The 14,704-nt window shown below is 32.2% G+C and overlaps 1 protein-coding gene across 2 annotated transcripts; it reads right to left on the bottom strand.

Annotated features, from left to right (window-relative positions):
* Positions 1 to 405: 405 nt before the first annotated feature.
* LOC110663892 (protein EARLY-RESPONSIVE TO DEHYDRATION 7, chloroplastic) lies at positions 406 to 14,704 on the bottom strand. 2 transcript variants are annotated; one of them, XM_021823367.2, is made up of 4 exons: positions 13,577 to 14,701; positions 13,089 to 13,255; positions 2,943 to 3,027; positions 406 to 939 (listed from the first exon to the last, which is right to left on the bottom strand). In XM_021823367.2, the coding sequence occupies exons 1-4, from the start codon at positions 14,668 to 14,670 to the stop codon at positions 750 to 752; spliced, it is 1,536 nt and encodes a 511-aa protein (XP_021679059.2). In that variant the 5' UTR covers positions 14,671 to 14,701; the 3' UTR covers positions 406 to 749. The 2 variants fall into 2 exon arrangements, with proteins under 2 accessions (XP_021679059.2, XP_058009129.1); XM_058153146.1 differs by lacking the exons at positions 406 to 939; positions 2,943 to 3,027 and adding an exon at positions 12,573 to 12,678 and having other exon boundaries at positions 13,577 to 14,704.

Genomic DNA, 14,704 nt, shown 5'->3' with positions numbered 1-14,704 from the left:
TGATGCTTTGCTAGAGTAAAGCAATGAAAATGTAGTTCCATACATCACCAACCGTATGCCTTTTTCTAGGCTACATATATATACAAGTGTGGCAAAGGTAGGGGGAAAAAAAATCAAAGGTAGGGGAAAATATCCTTAATAGAAAATGATGGTTAACTAATTCTAATGACAGCCACTTGAAAAAGAGAAGAAAACAAGAGATTATTATTGTCTTTACGGGGTGAAACTGGTTGTTTTCTTTTTTTTCTTTTTTTTTTTTTTTTTTTTATGTACAATAGTTCAAGAATTCCATGCCCTGATGACAAATGACAACGCAAATTTAAAGTTGATATTACCAGCGGATGCAATTGAAATAATTGTTAAAGACACCCAGATTAGCAATTAAGACGCAGAAATGGCCACAACTTCCTCAAATATGCCAAAGGACCAATTCAAACATTTGGATTCCTTCCTTCAACATGCCATAAAGGAAACTATGAAAGAACTCGGCTAAAACTTTTCCTGGGAATACCAGAAGTTACCCAGTGAAGCTAACAACCCAATCCAGAAAACAACAAATTCGAGTTACAGTAAACTTTTTGTAGTCTCTGTAAAACTATTATAATAATTACACATTAATGAGGAAAAAAATTTTTTTACAAACGAATAATAGCTAAATTTACAACAAGCAGCAAAGGGTAAAATAGAAGAATGTAGCTTCAAATTTTAGGGCTGAAATTATGCAATGTTTTAAGAATATCCATCTATAGTCATTTGGAATTCTTAGCTTTGATCTCGGCAGCAGCAGCTTTAACAGCAGACTTAGCCAAGCTGCTGGGTTTTAATGCACTTTTTGGATTAAGCGCCTTTCGAAGCTTAAATGCTGCCCATGCAGTCCCTATTGCATGTCCAGCGGCATCAAGACCCTCATTTGTAGCCTTAGCTGCTTGTTCACCATATCTGCAAGAAAATACATCCAATTTGATAACTTCACACTCGAATAGTTACAAAATCGTTTGAGTGGGAAAAAAAAAAATTGTATCCATCAAGGTTCAAGACGGTTATTATTTGACTGCCGCTAAGAATATATTAGCCCCCACATCTGAAGATCAGATCAAAATGTAAACAAATTACATCCTCCTATGTAAATTGAACCAAGAAAAAAAAAAAAAAAGAAAAATAAAGCAAGTCTATTCCAATCATGCATATAATAATCTTTACGTCCCTAGTCACCCAGCATAACAATCTCAAACAGTTTAGTCTTAATGTTCTAGGCCAGTTAACATGTCCTAAGCTGACAGCTAATCAACCAGCTTACTCTCAATAATGTCTCAAAAAGGACACAAAGTAAACTATTGCCCAAAAGCAATAATATCTAAACATATCATGGTACTATATGTGAATATTACGAAAAGGCATTGCAACTTGTTCACTGGGAAATCTAAGCATAATCTGCAGTCTGCACTGTGCCTCATATACCTCAGATTCAAAATAAGCATTATGCACCATTATGCCTATTATATCTCCTAATCCATTGTCAAAATTAATCCGGTACCAGGGAAAATCTAAAAACTCAGCTGACAAGTTAAAAGATGGCAATGGTGGTCTACTAAATGCAGTTTTGTAAAGCTTTCACAGTGATGCAAACTGAATTCGCATATGACAAATATTATATACCTTTCTATATTTATTAATATTTGGACGCAAATCAGTATGATGAAAACATCTGCACTAAGATCTCACAGGAATAAAAATGTCTTTGGATATTTAATGCAAACTATTCCTATCACATCCATCTGTTATAAAAATCAGGTAAAAAGACCAAGGTTAAGTGGCTGTCAACAATCAACATCCTCTAAAAGATAAAGAGCCAGGGTGAACTGGTTCACAACCTCCTGTAAGCCTCATTTGAACATTGACATACATTGATTCATTCTCAGGTTAGGCATTGTTATGATTGGTTGCCCCAACAAATATTTTCACATTTTATGGATACCAGTTTTATTCCCCCTTGCTTTCGTTCCCTTTGGCCTTATTTAGTAGTGGAAAACATTTTCTACTTCCATATTCCAGTTTTGAATTTTCTTCTTCATTTCTTAGTCTTTTAATTTTTTATTTTCAAGTGGAAAATTGGAAAACCAGAAAATATGTATATTTTCCTTCTATAAGATCTTTTTTTTACCTTGTTTTTTGATAGTTACATAAGCACTATTTCAGTGAAAATATAAAGTTGAATATATAAATAGTCTAATCACCTAATTATACTTTTTCCCCAACCTAAAGATAAAATTTAAACCTAAAAACTTCTTTGATAAGTATTATGAAACAATTAATGTAACATTTCAAATTTAACATAAATTTCCACATCAATAAGAAAGTTGTTTAAAAAATTTAAAGATATAATTTAGGTAGGCTTTTGTTCCTTTCTTTTAATTTGAAATAAATTGAGGCGGTCAACATATTAATTTGAAAATTCATTAAAATATAGATATTTCATTAATAAAAACAAATCAAAGGAATTTAAAAAAAAATTGTTATTTTGATTCGAACCCCAACAGCAAGGTACAAAAATAAGAATGCATAGTCAGCTAGTCTGGTATCTCAAGCTGAAGACATGTGTACTGTTCAGATCAATATGTAAAGGATATTTTTAAAAATTAATTAAAAAAGAATATTGTTGTTGACAGTTGAACCCAAGGTGTTGAAAAAGTGAAAAAGTAAAATATTCAAGGTTTTGAACTACGATAGGAATAAGTATTTGGCAAAAGGTAAAACATGGAAAACAATTTAACCTAGTTTTCAAAGGTTTGCTTAAATTGGAAAAACGTGTAAACTTGATTTCTAATTCTCGATTTGGAAAATTTTTAGAATAAAATATCAACATCCATTTTCCACTTTTCTTGGAATAATTTTGGTAGAAGTAATTGGCATCATAACCAACTATGTCAGCATCTCTTCCATACCTGTGGTTAACGAGTTCAGTTGTCACATTGGATGATGTTGACATGACATTCTTTCCAGCTACTTCAACAGCATCACAAACCTTGCCTATTTACAATAAAATGATAAATATAATGAAGAATATAGGAAGATTAATAGTGTCAAATGAACAATCAATAAAAGTCCAATCTAGGAAGCTGTGAGCGAAAACAATTATATTTGATCTAAAGATATTCAACACTGTAAGAAGATAATTCCCAACCAGACATCTTTATCACAAATTCAATATTTGAAAAGACAAAAGGAAAAAAAGAAAAAGAAGATGAGCTCAAAAAATATGCAGATGAAGGACAAAAGGGAGGACACACACAATCAAATACTAACAACCATTGCGTCCACATATACCAGCTGACACATACACATATATTCAAGGGATTGAAATAATCCTACCATTATAAAGTAATACTAATACATGCAGGAATAAATCTAATGCAACATTGATACATGCATTTTATATAGTCATTTAGGTTAAATTTTATAGTCATTTTATTGATTTCTTAATTTTAGTTAATTTTAGCAGTTATTTAGTTGCTTTTACATAATTATTAATTTTTAGACTAATTTATAATTTTGCTTTTGTTTTGTAGATAAAAAGTATTTTTGAGAGACTAAAGAGTAATTATGCAAGTGAGGAGTTGTTTTCAAGTCTAAAAGTATCAAAATGAAGCTTAAAAATTGAAGAACATGAAACCTGCAAACTTGCACAACGTACTGCACAACTTATGCACTTTCATGCCTACCTTGTGCAGCTGTGAAAGAAGGAGTTTTCAAACTGCCGAAACTTGCACAACATGCTGCAGAGCTTGTGCAGGTCGGTTGTGCACCTTCACGGAAAATTGTCAGACATGCCGAAACTTGCACAACCTCTTACACAGCCTATGCAGTTCGGTTAAGCACTTCCACAGAAGACCTCTAAACATGTTGAAACCTGCACAGGCAACCCACACAGCCTGTGCACCTTCACGAGAAGCCTATGGAGACTGCCAAATGCGCACAAGATCCAGCATAACCATTTACACAGCCTGCGCACACCCTCATTAAATGCTTGAAGATAGAATTCTCTCACGTGAGATTACCTACGACACACCATTTTTGGGCCAACCTAGGGCTCTCTATTAGGAGGATATAAAGTCACTCTTACCTCATTTTGCTGGAGAGGAGGAAAGACAACGAAAAGGAGAAAAAGGAGAGCAGAAGCCGACACTTCCATTTTAGGATCAACATCCAACTTCTTCTTCTCTTCTTCCTATTTTTCTACACTCTATCTATCGAATTTCTTTAGTTTTATTTTATTTTCATGATTTATTTCCTCTTTTACCTAGAATTTCTTGTACTAAATATGACTAGTGAGTAATTTTTCTAAGATTCTAGAGTTTGAGTAAATAATATTTAAAATATTTTGTAGATTTTAGTTGGGTAATCCATATTTTATGGTTTTTATGAGGTTTTATCCATTTCTTGTGTGCCTAATGACATGCTTAGTGTAGGATTCCATCAAGTATTGTTCATAATCCTTAGTTGAAGCACTGAAAGGAGAAAACCTTATGATAGATAAATAATAAATTGGACTTAATTAACTTTGATCTAAAAATAGACTAAGGATTAAAAAGATTAACAGATTGATTAAAAAATCTAATGGGTCTTAATTAATTTTAAAGGCACAAAAGTAGGATTGAGTTAATTAAGACACTCTTTGTTTCACTCGAAAGAATATTCAAAAGATTTAAGAATTAATCTCCTTGAAACCTTTGATTTCCATGTGTTTGGCTAACCAATTTGAAATCCCAAAATAGCTTAAATATGAACCCATTAACTCCGGAATCGCATTTTACCATTATTGATTATTAATCGATTTTAATTACTTGCACTTTTATTCTTGCTATATTGCATTTAGCTCAATATATTTCTTATAATTTAGTGAAATTTTATATTCAACCAATTTTTTTATTGAATTAACAATTATACTCCTTAATTTTCAATCTCTTCATCTAATTGAAAACACAACTTTTGGTGAGAACGATATCTTTTTCTATACTACTTGAACGATCCGTATACTTGCGGTTGGGCCACATCAAGTTTTTGGCGCTTTGCCAAGGAGTTGTTGTTTGATATTAGATGATTTGGTTGATTGGTTAATTTAAATATTTTCTTTTTAATTTTCTTTATTATTACTTTACTTTGTGTTTTTCTTTTTGAATTTTTCTTTTATATTTCTAATTTTGTTTTCGTTTGCTTATCTTGTGAGGTTCATTGAAATGTTTCATGTACAAGTCTTCACAAGTTTTGCTCAACTACATTTGGAGCCCTTTTATGCCACTTGGGGAAGATTCAATGATATAATAGAGATTTTCTAACCACAACCTTTCAAATCAGTCTCTAATTCTTTGTTTCTACAATAGTTTGGATGAAGCAACAAGAAATTAGTTAGATTACGGAGTTTGGGCATCTGGTGATCACATTCTTCAAAGAGGACACGAGGATGTCATTCACTTATTGAATGACATGGCGGATTTTGATTACCATTGGCATTGGGACCCACACTGCAAAGTTGGAGTCACCAATATCCCCCATACCACTACCAATTTAATATTTCACACCAACCATTTGAGTTTGAAGAAAAGAAAGGAGTGGGACTTGATAAGGAAAAAGAAAATTTTGAAAGTTTCTTTAACCAATTATCGAAGATTCAAGAAGATCAGCAAATGAAACTCAAAGAAATAATAGTTAAATTGGATGATCTTGAAACATCAATGAATAAAAATAAGCTATCAATCAAGGGGATGAATGGACCTTATGAGAAGGAACTAAAAAATCAATGTGAGGACAATGAGTTAAGCTATGACAAATCTTCATGGGAATTTGAATCTGCAGAAAAAGTGGAGCCTCAATCAGGAAAAAAAAAAGCATTGAATATGAGTTTCCAATAAAGTTCCCACAAGAAAAGAAGTTACTTGAAGAAGAAATGGAATTTAAAGTTGAAGAAAACAACTCTTTTATCATTGGAGGGTTATTGGAAGAGGGCTTATATGTAAATGAGTCAGAAATAAAGTTGGTAGTTGAGGAAATTGATAAAACCATAGACTTAAGCTCAATGATGGTGCCATACATACACCACCAGAAGACCCTTTTCTCTCATGGATACCTCCTTCACCATTTTATATCTTCCATAAGCTAAAACTTTCTTCAACCCAAGCATATGATTCCACTCCAAGTGTTGTTCGTGCTACATGCAATTTTGCTTCAAATTTTACCAATCTTGAGGACACTTTATATCAAGATCCATATGTCATGCTATATAACAATTATTATGGAAGGAAGCCGTTTTTTGATTAGCATATCTAAAGGGGTCAAGCTAAAGACCATAAATTAGCACTCTTGAGAGGCACCCCAAGTTTTTTTATTTTGTTTTGGTTAATTTTATTTTATATGTTTTGTTTTATTTTATTTTCAATCACCTCTCAATTCAATTTTTGATAATTGTCTCATTTTATTTTATACAAACGCTTATAAGATGGAAAATACAAAATTGTAGATTGAGCATATTTTGTCAAATTGACAATAAGGAGAGCTGTTGTCAAGAGTTTACATTCTATATCGAGACAGCATTTAAAGGAGTTCATCTCTTACTTTTCATTCTAAGGGTGTGTTTGGTATGAGGTTAATAAGGGTTAATAATTAACCTTGTAATTTTTAATACTATTTAGACGCTTTAAAGTAAGTAGGTTAATTTTTAACCTTATTAATATTTAACCTCCTTTTAGGGGTTAAATGTTAACCTTAGGGTGGGTAGGTTAACAGAAGCTAAACACACTATTTATATATCCTGTTTCTATTTCTTCTCAACTTGTTTTATTTTTTTGGTTCCTTCATCTCCAAAAACTCTTCCTCTCCTACAACAACAAGAAAGTACGCTTTGTTTTTCAATCACATAAGCAAGACTATAAATTTTCTGGGTGTAAAAAATATAGATTTCTATCTTGTTTATTCCATTATGAATTGAAAAAAATTATATATATATATTCAATTTTCCTTTGCTTGCTATGACCTAATGAAATCTGTATATATAATCTGCAAATTGATAAAATTTTTTCTTTTTGTACTAGACCAATCAAAACATACAGGCATCTCTTGATCTATATATATATATATATATATATATATATATATATATATATATATATATATAAAATAAATTTTTTAAATTAAATTATTTACAAATAAAAAATAATATTACCAAAAATAAAAATAAAAAAATAATTTTGATATTTGTTATTAAAATATAAAAAATAGATGTTTATATATTTTCATGTGAGCTCAATTTTTTAACCTTGTACCAAACATCATTAATTGTTACACCATTAAATATCTTTTACCCCCTTAATAATTACTCCTTAAATTTTACAAGGTTAACACTTAACCCTCAATTTTTTAACCTTATACCAAACACACCCTAATAAGTAGTTGAGGTGATGTAACAAATTTATTTTCTTGATGTTGATTTTTGATGTGAGAGGGTGTGTTTGGATTGAAGAGTTGAATGATTCATTTATTTGTGGAATCGAGAATTGAGTTAGTGTGTATATTTTGATTTTAATGTGTTGGGTTTGAATCCAGATTTTTGATATGGATATTTCTTATTGCAAATACTGATTCGATTAAATTTTGAGCTTTGGAATGTGTGTTCTTTGAATGAGAGTGAGTTGGCATTATTTGAGATGATTTTTAGTATTTTAATGTTGCTTATTAAGTGTAAAAATTTAGAATTCTAAAGAATTACTATTCACATTTTCTGTAAAATTAACTGTTCACAAGGCAAATTCTACAAAAAAAAAAAAAACTATTTACAGAGCAATTTTGTAGTAATTAATACTATTCACATGCATATTTGTGTAGAAACTACTGTTCGCAGCAGAATTTGGTGCTTTTACTTTGCAAAATAGTGTATTCGTTCATGTTTGGTCTTAATTTTGATGTTAATGGATTTTATGCAGTTGATATTTTTCATTTCAATTGAGTTTTAAGCACCACCAGCCATTTTGGAATGCATTTTTAAGTTTGCAAGACTGTTTATGCCTTTTATTTATTCTGCTAAAAAATGCACAACCTACTGCACAACTTATACAGTTTTACTGCCACAGGTTTAGTTCTGTAAAATTTACTATTCATCGTGTATATTTTTATAGAATTTCTGTATAATTTACTATTCATAGCAGTTTTTGTACAGTCCATGCACTAATCTATGTAGCAACTCTTTTTTAAGAAATCCATTCACTTTAATAGCATTGTTGAGAGACTTTTTGACCTTAATTACCTCTCAATTGTCAATTCTTTATTCAAGGTAAATTCTTTTCCCTTTATGCAACATGTTATACATCATTACCATCACAAGTAAGCTTTATTTATATTCTAATACTGTGGGATATTTCATTTTCATTTTATGCAATTGCCTATTTTATTCCTTACTTGTGATTTATTAATTTTTGCACCTTCATGAGTCTTTTGAATTCCTTCATTCATTAAATCTTATTATTTCTTTTGACATGGAGGACAATGTCCACTTTGAGTTTGGGGATGTATATAAAATTTTTGCAAAAATTTTTAGAATTTTTAGTCTAAGTGCATTTCATTTCATTTCATTTCATGCAATACATACATCATATATTCACAATGTAAATAGTATACATACATACATACATACATACTATACCATGCTTCATATAGTAATCATATAGAAATTTTTATATAGATTTCTTTTATTTAGTTAATGCATTACTCAGTTTTAGGAATCATATATTCATAAAATAAAATTTTTGCTAAGTCCCTTGAGTAATGAGAGTTACTTAGTAGAGTAATTTAGCCTACCTTTGATTGGGTTTGTGGATTGAAAATTTCCTAAGAGATGCAAAGTCTTTAAGTGTTTACCTTTGCCTATATCTTCTTAGCAAAAAAGTCACCCAACTAGTCATTTACAAATGAGAGTGTTTAGAAATAGCTATAAGATAAAAGGTAGTCAAATGATATCTCACCAATCCTAGAACAAATTTTCTAAACCTTTTAAGGCGAAATACCAGCCTGTACTTGAAAAGAGAAATGATTAGGCATTCTTTCATTAAAACCTCTTATTTTAAACCTTTGGCCCCCTTTAACCAAAATTATTATTCTTTGCAAACCCCTTTGAGCCAATATTATACATATTTTTCTTGGAACCCTTACTTTTACCTAGCCAACAACCAAATGCTCCAACCCTTTTTCATGAGAATAAGTAATTATAGAATTTGGTACACTAAAAAAAAAAAAAACATATATTTACAAATAAAATAAAATATATATTTTTGAAAAGGAAAATAAATGCATACCATGTTGTAAAAGTGCTAGTATATGTATGTGCAATCCACTGTTATTATTAGAATTGAAAGAATCCGCCCAAGTTAATGAAGAAAATGAGTTTGGGGGTGGGATTTTTAGGAACAATCATCAAGAAAAGATGTAAGATACAAATTTAAAGTGTAAAAGAAGTCCCTTTATTTTGTGCATTTTGGAGCATGTGCTAACACTGAATTATTTTTAGTGTCTCTTTTCCTTTTCATATTATATTATATATATATATATTATGGTTATCTAAAAAAAGGAAAAATAAAAATATATTAAAAAAAAAGAGAAAAAGAAGAAAAGAGTGTACCTTAAGTCTTCAAGGTTGAACATTATTCTCATGCTTTAAATCCTTTTTAGACTATTCTTAGCCTCATTTTAAACCTCTTAGCCCCATTACATCCCTAAAAAGACCTTTGATCTTTTGATAGTACTTGCTTCATTAGTAGAGATAGAGGTAGGAAATTTGCCTATGGGATTGAAACTTATTCATACATTCATCAAATTCCACCATTTTATATAGAGGCACTTTAGTTATTGATTATTCTAGAGTTCTTTTTGCGCATAACTTTCTCTTATGATTAGTTGGTTTGGGAATTTTGAATGATTAATTGATTTGAGGCTAAGTGGTGAAAGCTTAGGTAAAACATTAGATTCTTTGCATCTTGAAGGATAGGTGATGAATTGTTGGTATGGCTAAAAGCGAGTTAAGTTGCTTTAGGGTCTGTTTGAATGAGGGTGAGGGAGGGGTAAATAAAGGTAAGGAGAGGTAAGCAATTATTTTACCCTTATTTGGAAAGAGATAAATTAATAGAGGGTAAGGGTAAGTAAGGGTAAGCCTTACCCTCCCTTGCCCCTCAATTCTCAATTTTTTTTACACCCCAAATTGAGGGGTAAGGAGGGAGAGATAATAGTTATGAATATTTCTATTTCTACATCTCTTAAATTTACCCTTCCTTCACCTCTTCCTAAACATAAAGAATATATATATCTCCTTACTTTTCCATTAATTCACTTCTTCCCAAACATGAGATTTTTTTTATTATAACTCTCCTTACCCTTCCCCTTCCTTACACTTTCTTACCCTTCCATTACTTACCTTTCCCTCACCTCATCCAAACAGACCCTTAGTAGGTGATTTTCATAACTCTTTAGACAAGGCACCCCAAAAATTGCATTATATTTCCAGGCTTGCTTAAGAACATGCAAAGATTTGAGTTTGTAAGTATTTGATACATGCATTTTATATAGTCATTTAAGTTAAATTTCATAATCATTTTATTGATTTCATAGTCAATTTTGGTTAATTTTAGTAATTATTTAGTTACTTTTGCATAATCATTAATTTTTTGACTAATTTGTAATTTTACTTTTGTTTTGTAGATAAAAAGTGTTTTTGAGGGACTGAAGAGTAATTGTGCAAGTGAGGAGTGGTTTTCAGGTCCAAAAGTATTAAAATGAAGCTTAAAAATTAAAGAACATAAAACCAACAAACTTGCACAACGTACTGCACAACTTATGCACTTTCACGCCAACCTTATGCAGCTTCACAAAAGGAGTTTTCAAACTGTCAAAACTCATACAACATGCTGCACAGCTTGTGCAAGTCGATTGTGCACCTTCACGGAAAATTGTCAGACATGCAGAAACTTGCACAGCCTCTTGCATAGCTTGTACAGTTCAGTTGTGCACTTTCACAGAAAAACTCCAAAATGTTGAAACCTACACAGGTAACCCGCACAGCCTGTGCATACCCTTATTAAATTTTTGAAGGTAGAATTTTCTCACATAGGATTACCTAAGACACACCATTTTTAGGCCAAGCTAGGGTTATCTGTCAGGGGGATATAAAAGCGACGCTTACCTCATTTTGCTAGGGAGAAGGAAAGACAAAGAAAAGGAGAAAAAGGAGAACAATAGCCGACACTTCCATTTTTGGACCAAAATCCAGCTTCTTCTTCTTCTTCTTCTTCTTCCTATTTTTCTACACTCTATCTATTGGGTTTATTTAGTTTTACTTTATTTTCATGATTTATTTCCTCTTTTACCTAGGATTTGTTGTACTAAATATGGCTAAAGAGTAGTTTTTCTAAGATTTTGAAGTTTAGGTATGTAATATTTAAGATATTTTGTGGATTTTAATTGGGTAATCCATATTTTATGATTTTTATGAGTTTTTATCCATTTCTTGTATGTCTAATGATATACTTAGTGTAGAATCCCATTAAGTATTGTTCATAATCCTTTGTTGGGCCACATTTGAATTAATTAAGACACACTTTATCTCACTCGAAAGAGCATTCAAAGAATTTAAAAATTAATCTCCTTAAAATCTATGATTTTCATGTGTTTGGATAATCAATTTGAAATCCCAAAATAGCTTAAATATGACCCATTAACTCTGGAATCGCCTTTTACCATTATTGATTGTTAATCGATTTTAATTACTTGCACTTTTATTCTTGCTATATTGCATTTAGTTCAATCTATTTCTTATATTTTAGTGAAATTTTATATTCAAGTAATTTCTTTATTGAATTTACAATTATACTCTTTAATTTTCAATCTCTTCATCTAATTGAAAATACAACTCTTCGAGGGAACGACATCTTTTTTTATACTACTTGAACGACCCGTGCATTTGCGGTTGGACCACATCAACTATATCTAAGTATAATCACTCCTATGGCTTCCAATCTCATCTCATGAACTCTAACCAATTAGATCTCCCACTTCTGCAATCATTTAATGTGATGTGAGTTAACTCAATTACTAGCTGAACATAACAAACATTTGAGTTCAACTTTTTCTAAAGAAAAAAATGATTAGTGGCTAAGAGTACAATTACAATTATAAATATAGACATATAATTCTTTTGCATTGGAGAACTAATCAATTAATTTCATGCTTAGCTAACTTTCTCCACCAATTAATTTATTTCAAAAATTTATAGAAGGGTTCATATTATCACTTCATATCTTGGATAAATTTCAACAACTGTCTCTGAACTTATATAGTTATAACACTACAGTCCTTCAATTTTAAAATGTAACATAAAACCTCCTAAACTTTCATATTTTGCATAATTAAAATCATTCTGACTTTTAATTACTAATTTTTCAGTTAGAAACTGACGTGAACAGCTTTCACATGGCGCTTAATCAACATTTCTCTCTCCTCTCTTATGCAAAGTGTAAAATTATTCTCTCTAAACATAAAAAAATTATTCTGTCTATAGAGAGAAAAATGATTCAATTTACACATGACTTGAGAGAAAAAAGAAAAATACCGACTAAGTTCCATGCTGAAATTGCTCAGGTCAGCGTCTAACTGAAAAAATGGTAATTGGAGGTTAGAGGGATTTTAATGTGCAAAATTTAAAAGTTGATGAGGTTTTATGTTACATTTTTAAGTTAATTAATTGTAATGTTACAACTAGATAAGTTTAAAGTCAGTTATCAAAATTTATTCTTCATATCTTACTAAAACTTTACAAACATCCTTTGAACACAGTTTGAGATGAGCTTTTGAGATGAAAAAAGGGGCAAAAGAAAAGGCCAATGAAATTTGGACAACCAAATACTTACAAAAGGCAACGCATCCTAAATAATTTTTTTAACTATTAAACTATAAACGCAAAGGATGTAATGCGGCTAAAAAAAATAGTGATAAATCGAATTCAATGCTAACTATCATTCAATGTGCAATATTAAACGAAAGGTTTAAAACTGGTAACATACTAAACCCATCCAGGGATGCAAGCACAATTTCCCCTGGCAGAAGGCCAAAGAATTTCTTGCCCACTTTTGAATTCGCAACTTTACTAGTGAAAATTCCAGACACTTTCACAACCCCAGAAAGAACTCCATTGGCAACTTTCTCCGTCCTTTTTGTCATCTTCTTAACTCTGCAAGATAATCAAAGTAAAATATCACTATGCAATTGTTCCAAATTAAAAAATTTATTAGTAAGACCACAGTTAAAAAAGCTATAACTATAGCTTTCTAGTCTATAACGGAAGGTTCTGATAAAAAAAAAAAAAAAAAGTCTATAACGGAAGGTAAGGACCATGGTCCATGGCCATCAAGGACAATGGTTCCCGTGCGGCAACAGATAAAACAGAACAAATACAGACAAAGGGAAAGACGAACCAAGCAAGTCCACAAACATCAGCAAATAAAACAGAGCAAATACAAAGTGAACTCTAAACTGCTACTAGTTTTCACACCTTCTAATCCTCTTCATAGTGTCAGGACTAATCTCTGACTTCGACTTGGGACTCATCCTTCTCTTCATGACCTCATTCCCCCATTTCATCCTATCGACAGTCACATCCCCACACCACAAAATGCCCTTAATCAGATGCCCTGAACCCGCAGCAATTACCTTCGCAGCAGTGCTACTATAATCCTCCACATTGGGCGCCAATGTGGTCCAATACGCGGCACTCTTCCCCTCCATCGACTTTTTCTTCTCCTCATAATGCAAATCGGCCGGTGAAGTCTCCTTCACTGTCAATTCATCCAACAAAGACTCTCCCTTAGCTTTCGCCTTCTCTGAAACTCTATGAACCGTAAAACAGCTATAAGCCTGTAAAATGACATCGAACTCCTTCAACAACGCCTCCTGCCCTTTGGATGCAATGGTCAAACCATAATTCAATATATCATTCGAATCACTAATGTTTTTGTTTCTACTCTTCTTGTCCTCCTCATCACTGCTCGAATCCGAACCCTGATGCTCCTTGGGCAACCGGAGGGAGAAAAAGTAATGCGAATCGTCTAGTTTTACAGCGGCCCCGTCCTTGGCTAACGGCCATTGGATCTCGTCCGCGATTCGAGCGAGAACAGCGACGATATTATCACCCTGGCAGAGGCGGACAATGGAGAGATCTCCACAAGCGAGCTCGACACTGTAGTTTTTATCGATGAGATTAAGAATGGCACCGGGAATTTTGATCAATACTTCCTCGATGGCCTCCGGCGGGGCAGAGGGGGCTCGTTGATTGTATTCTTCGGGGTCAGGGAACAGATTTTCGACGAGGTCGCGCATGTCTATGGTAGGGTAGAGGTTGGAAGATGAGGATTGAGGATTAGGGTTTGAGTGGAGATGAGAAGGGGAATCGGTATTTGATAGCATCACTTCTGGATATAGGGAATTTTTGGGACTATGGCTTTGAGACGCCATTGTTTTGTTCAAAGGGAAATGCGGAGAGAATGATGAATTCTTGCTTTGCTTGCTGGAAACGAAGGGAACGGTAACGACGGTTGAGAGTTGAAACTCGACTGATTGGATAGTGATGTGCGTGAAGTAAACGCGCATTTATTTCCCGTGGAAACGCGGGATGTGGGATACG

This window comes from Hevea brasiliensis, chromosome 9 (assembly GCF_030052815.1).
Source record: "Hevea brasiliensis isolate MT/VB/25A 57/8 chromosome 9, ASM3005281v1, whole genome shotgun sequence".
Classification (NCBI taxonomy): domain Eukaryota; kingdom Viridiplantae; phylum Streptophyta; class Magnoliopsida; order Malpighiales; family Euphorbiaceae; genus Hevea; species Hevea brasiliensis.
The sequence above is the reverse complement of the archived record's forward strand: the minus strand, read 5'-3'. Positions and strand labels throughout refer to the sequence as shown.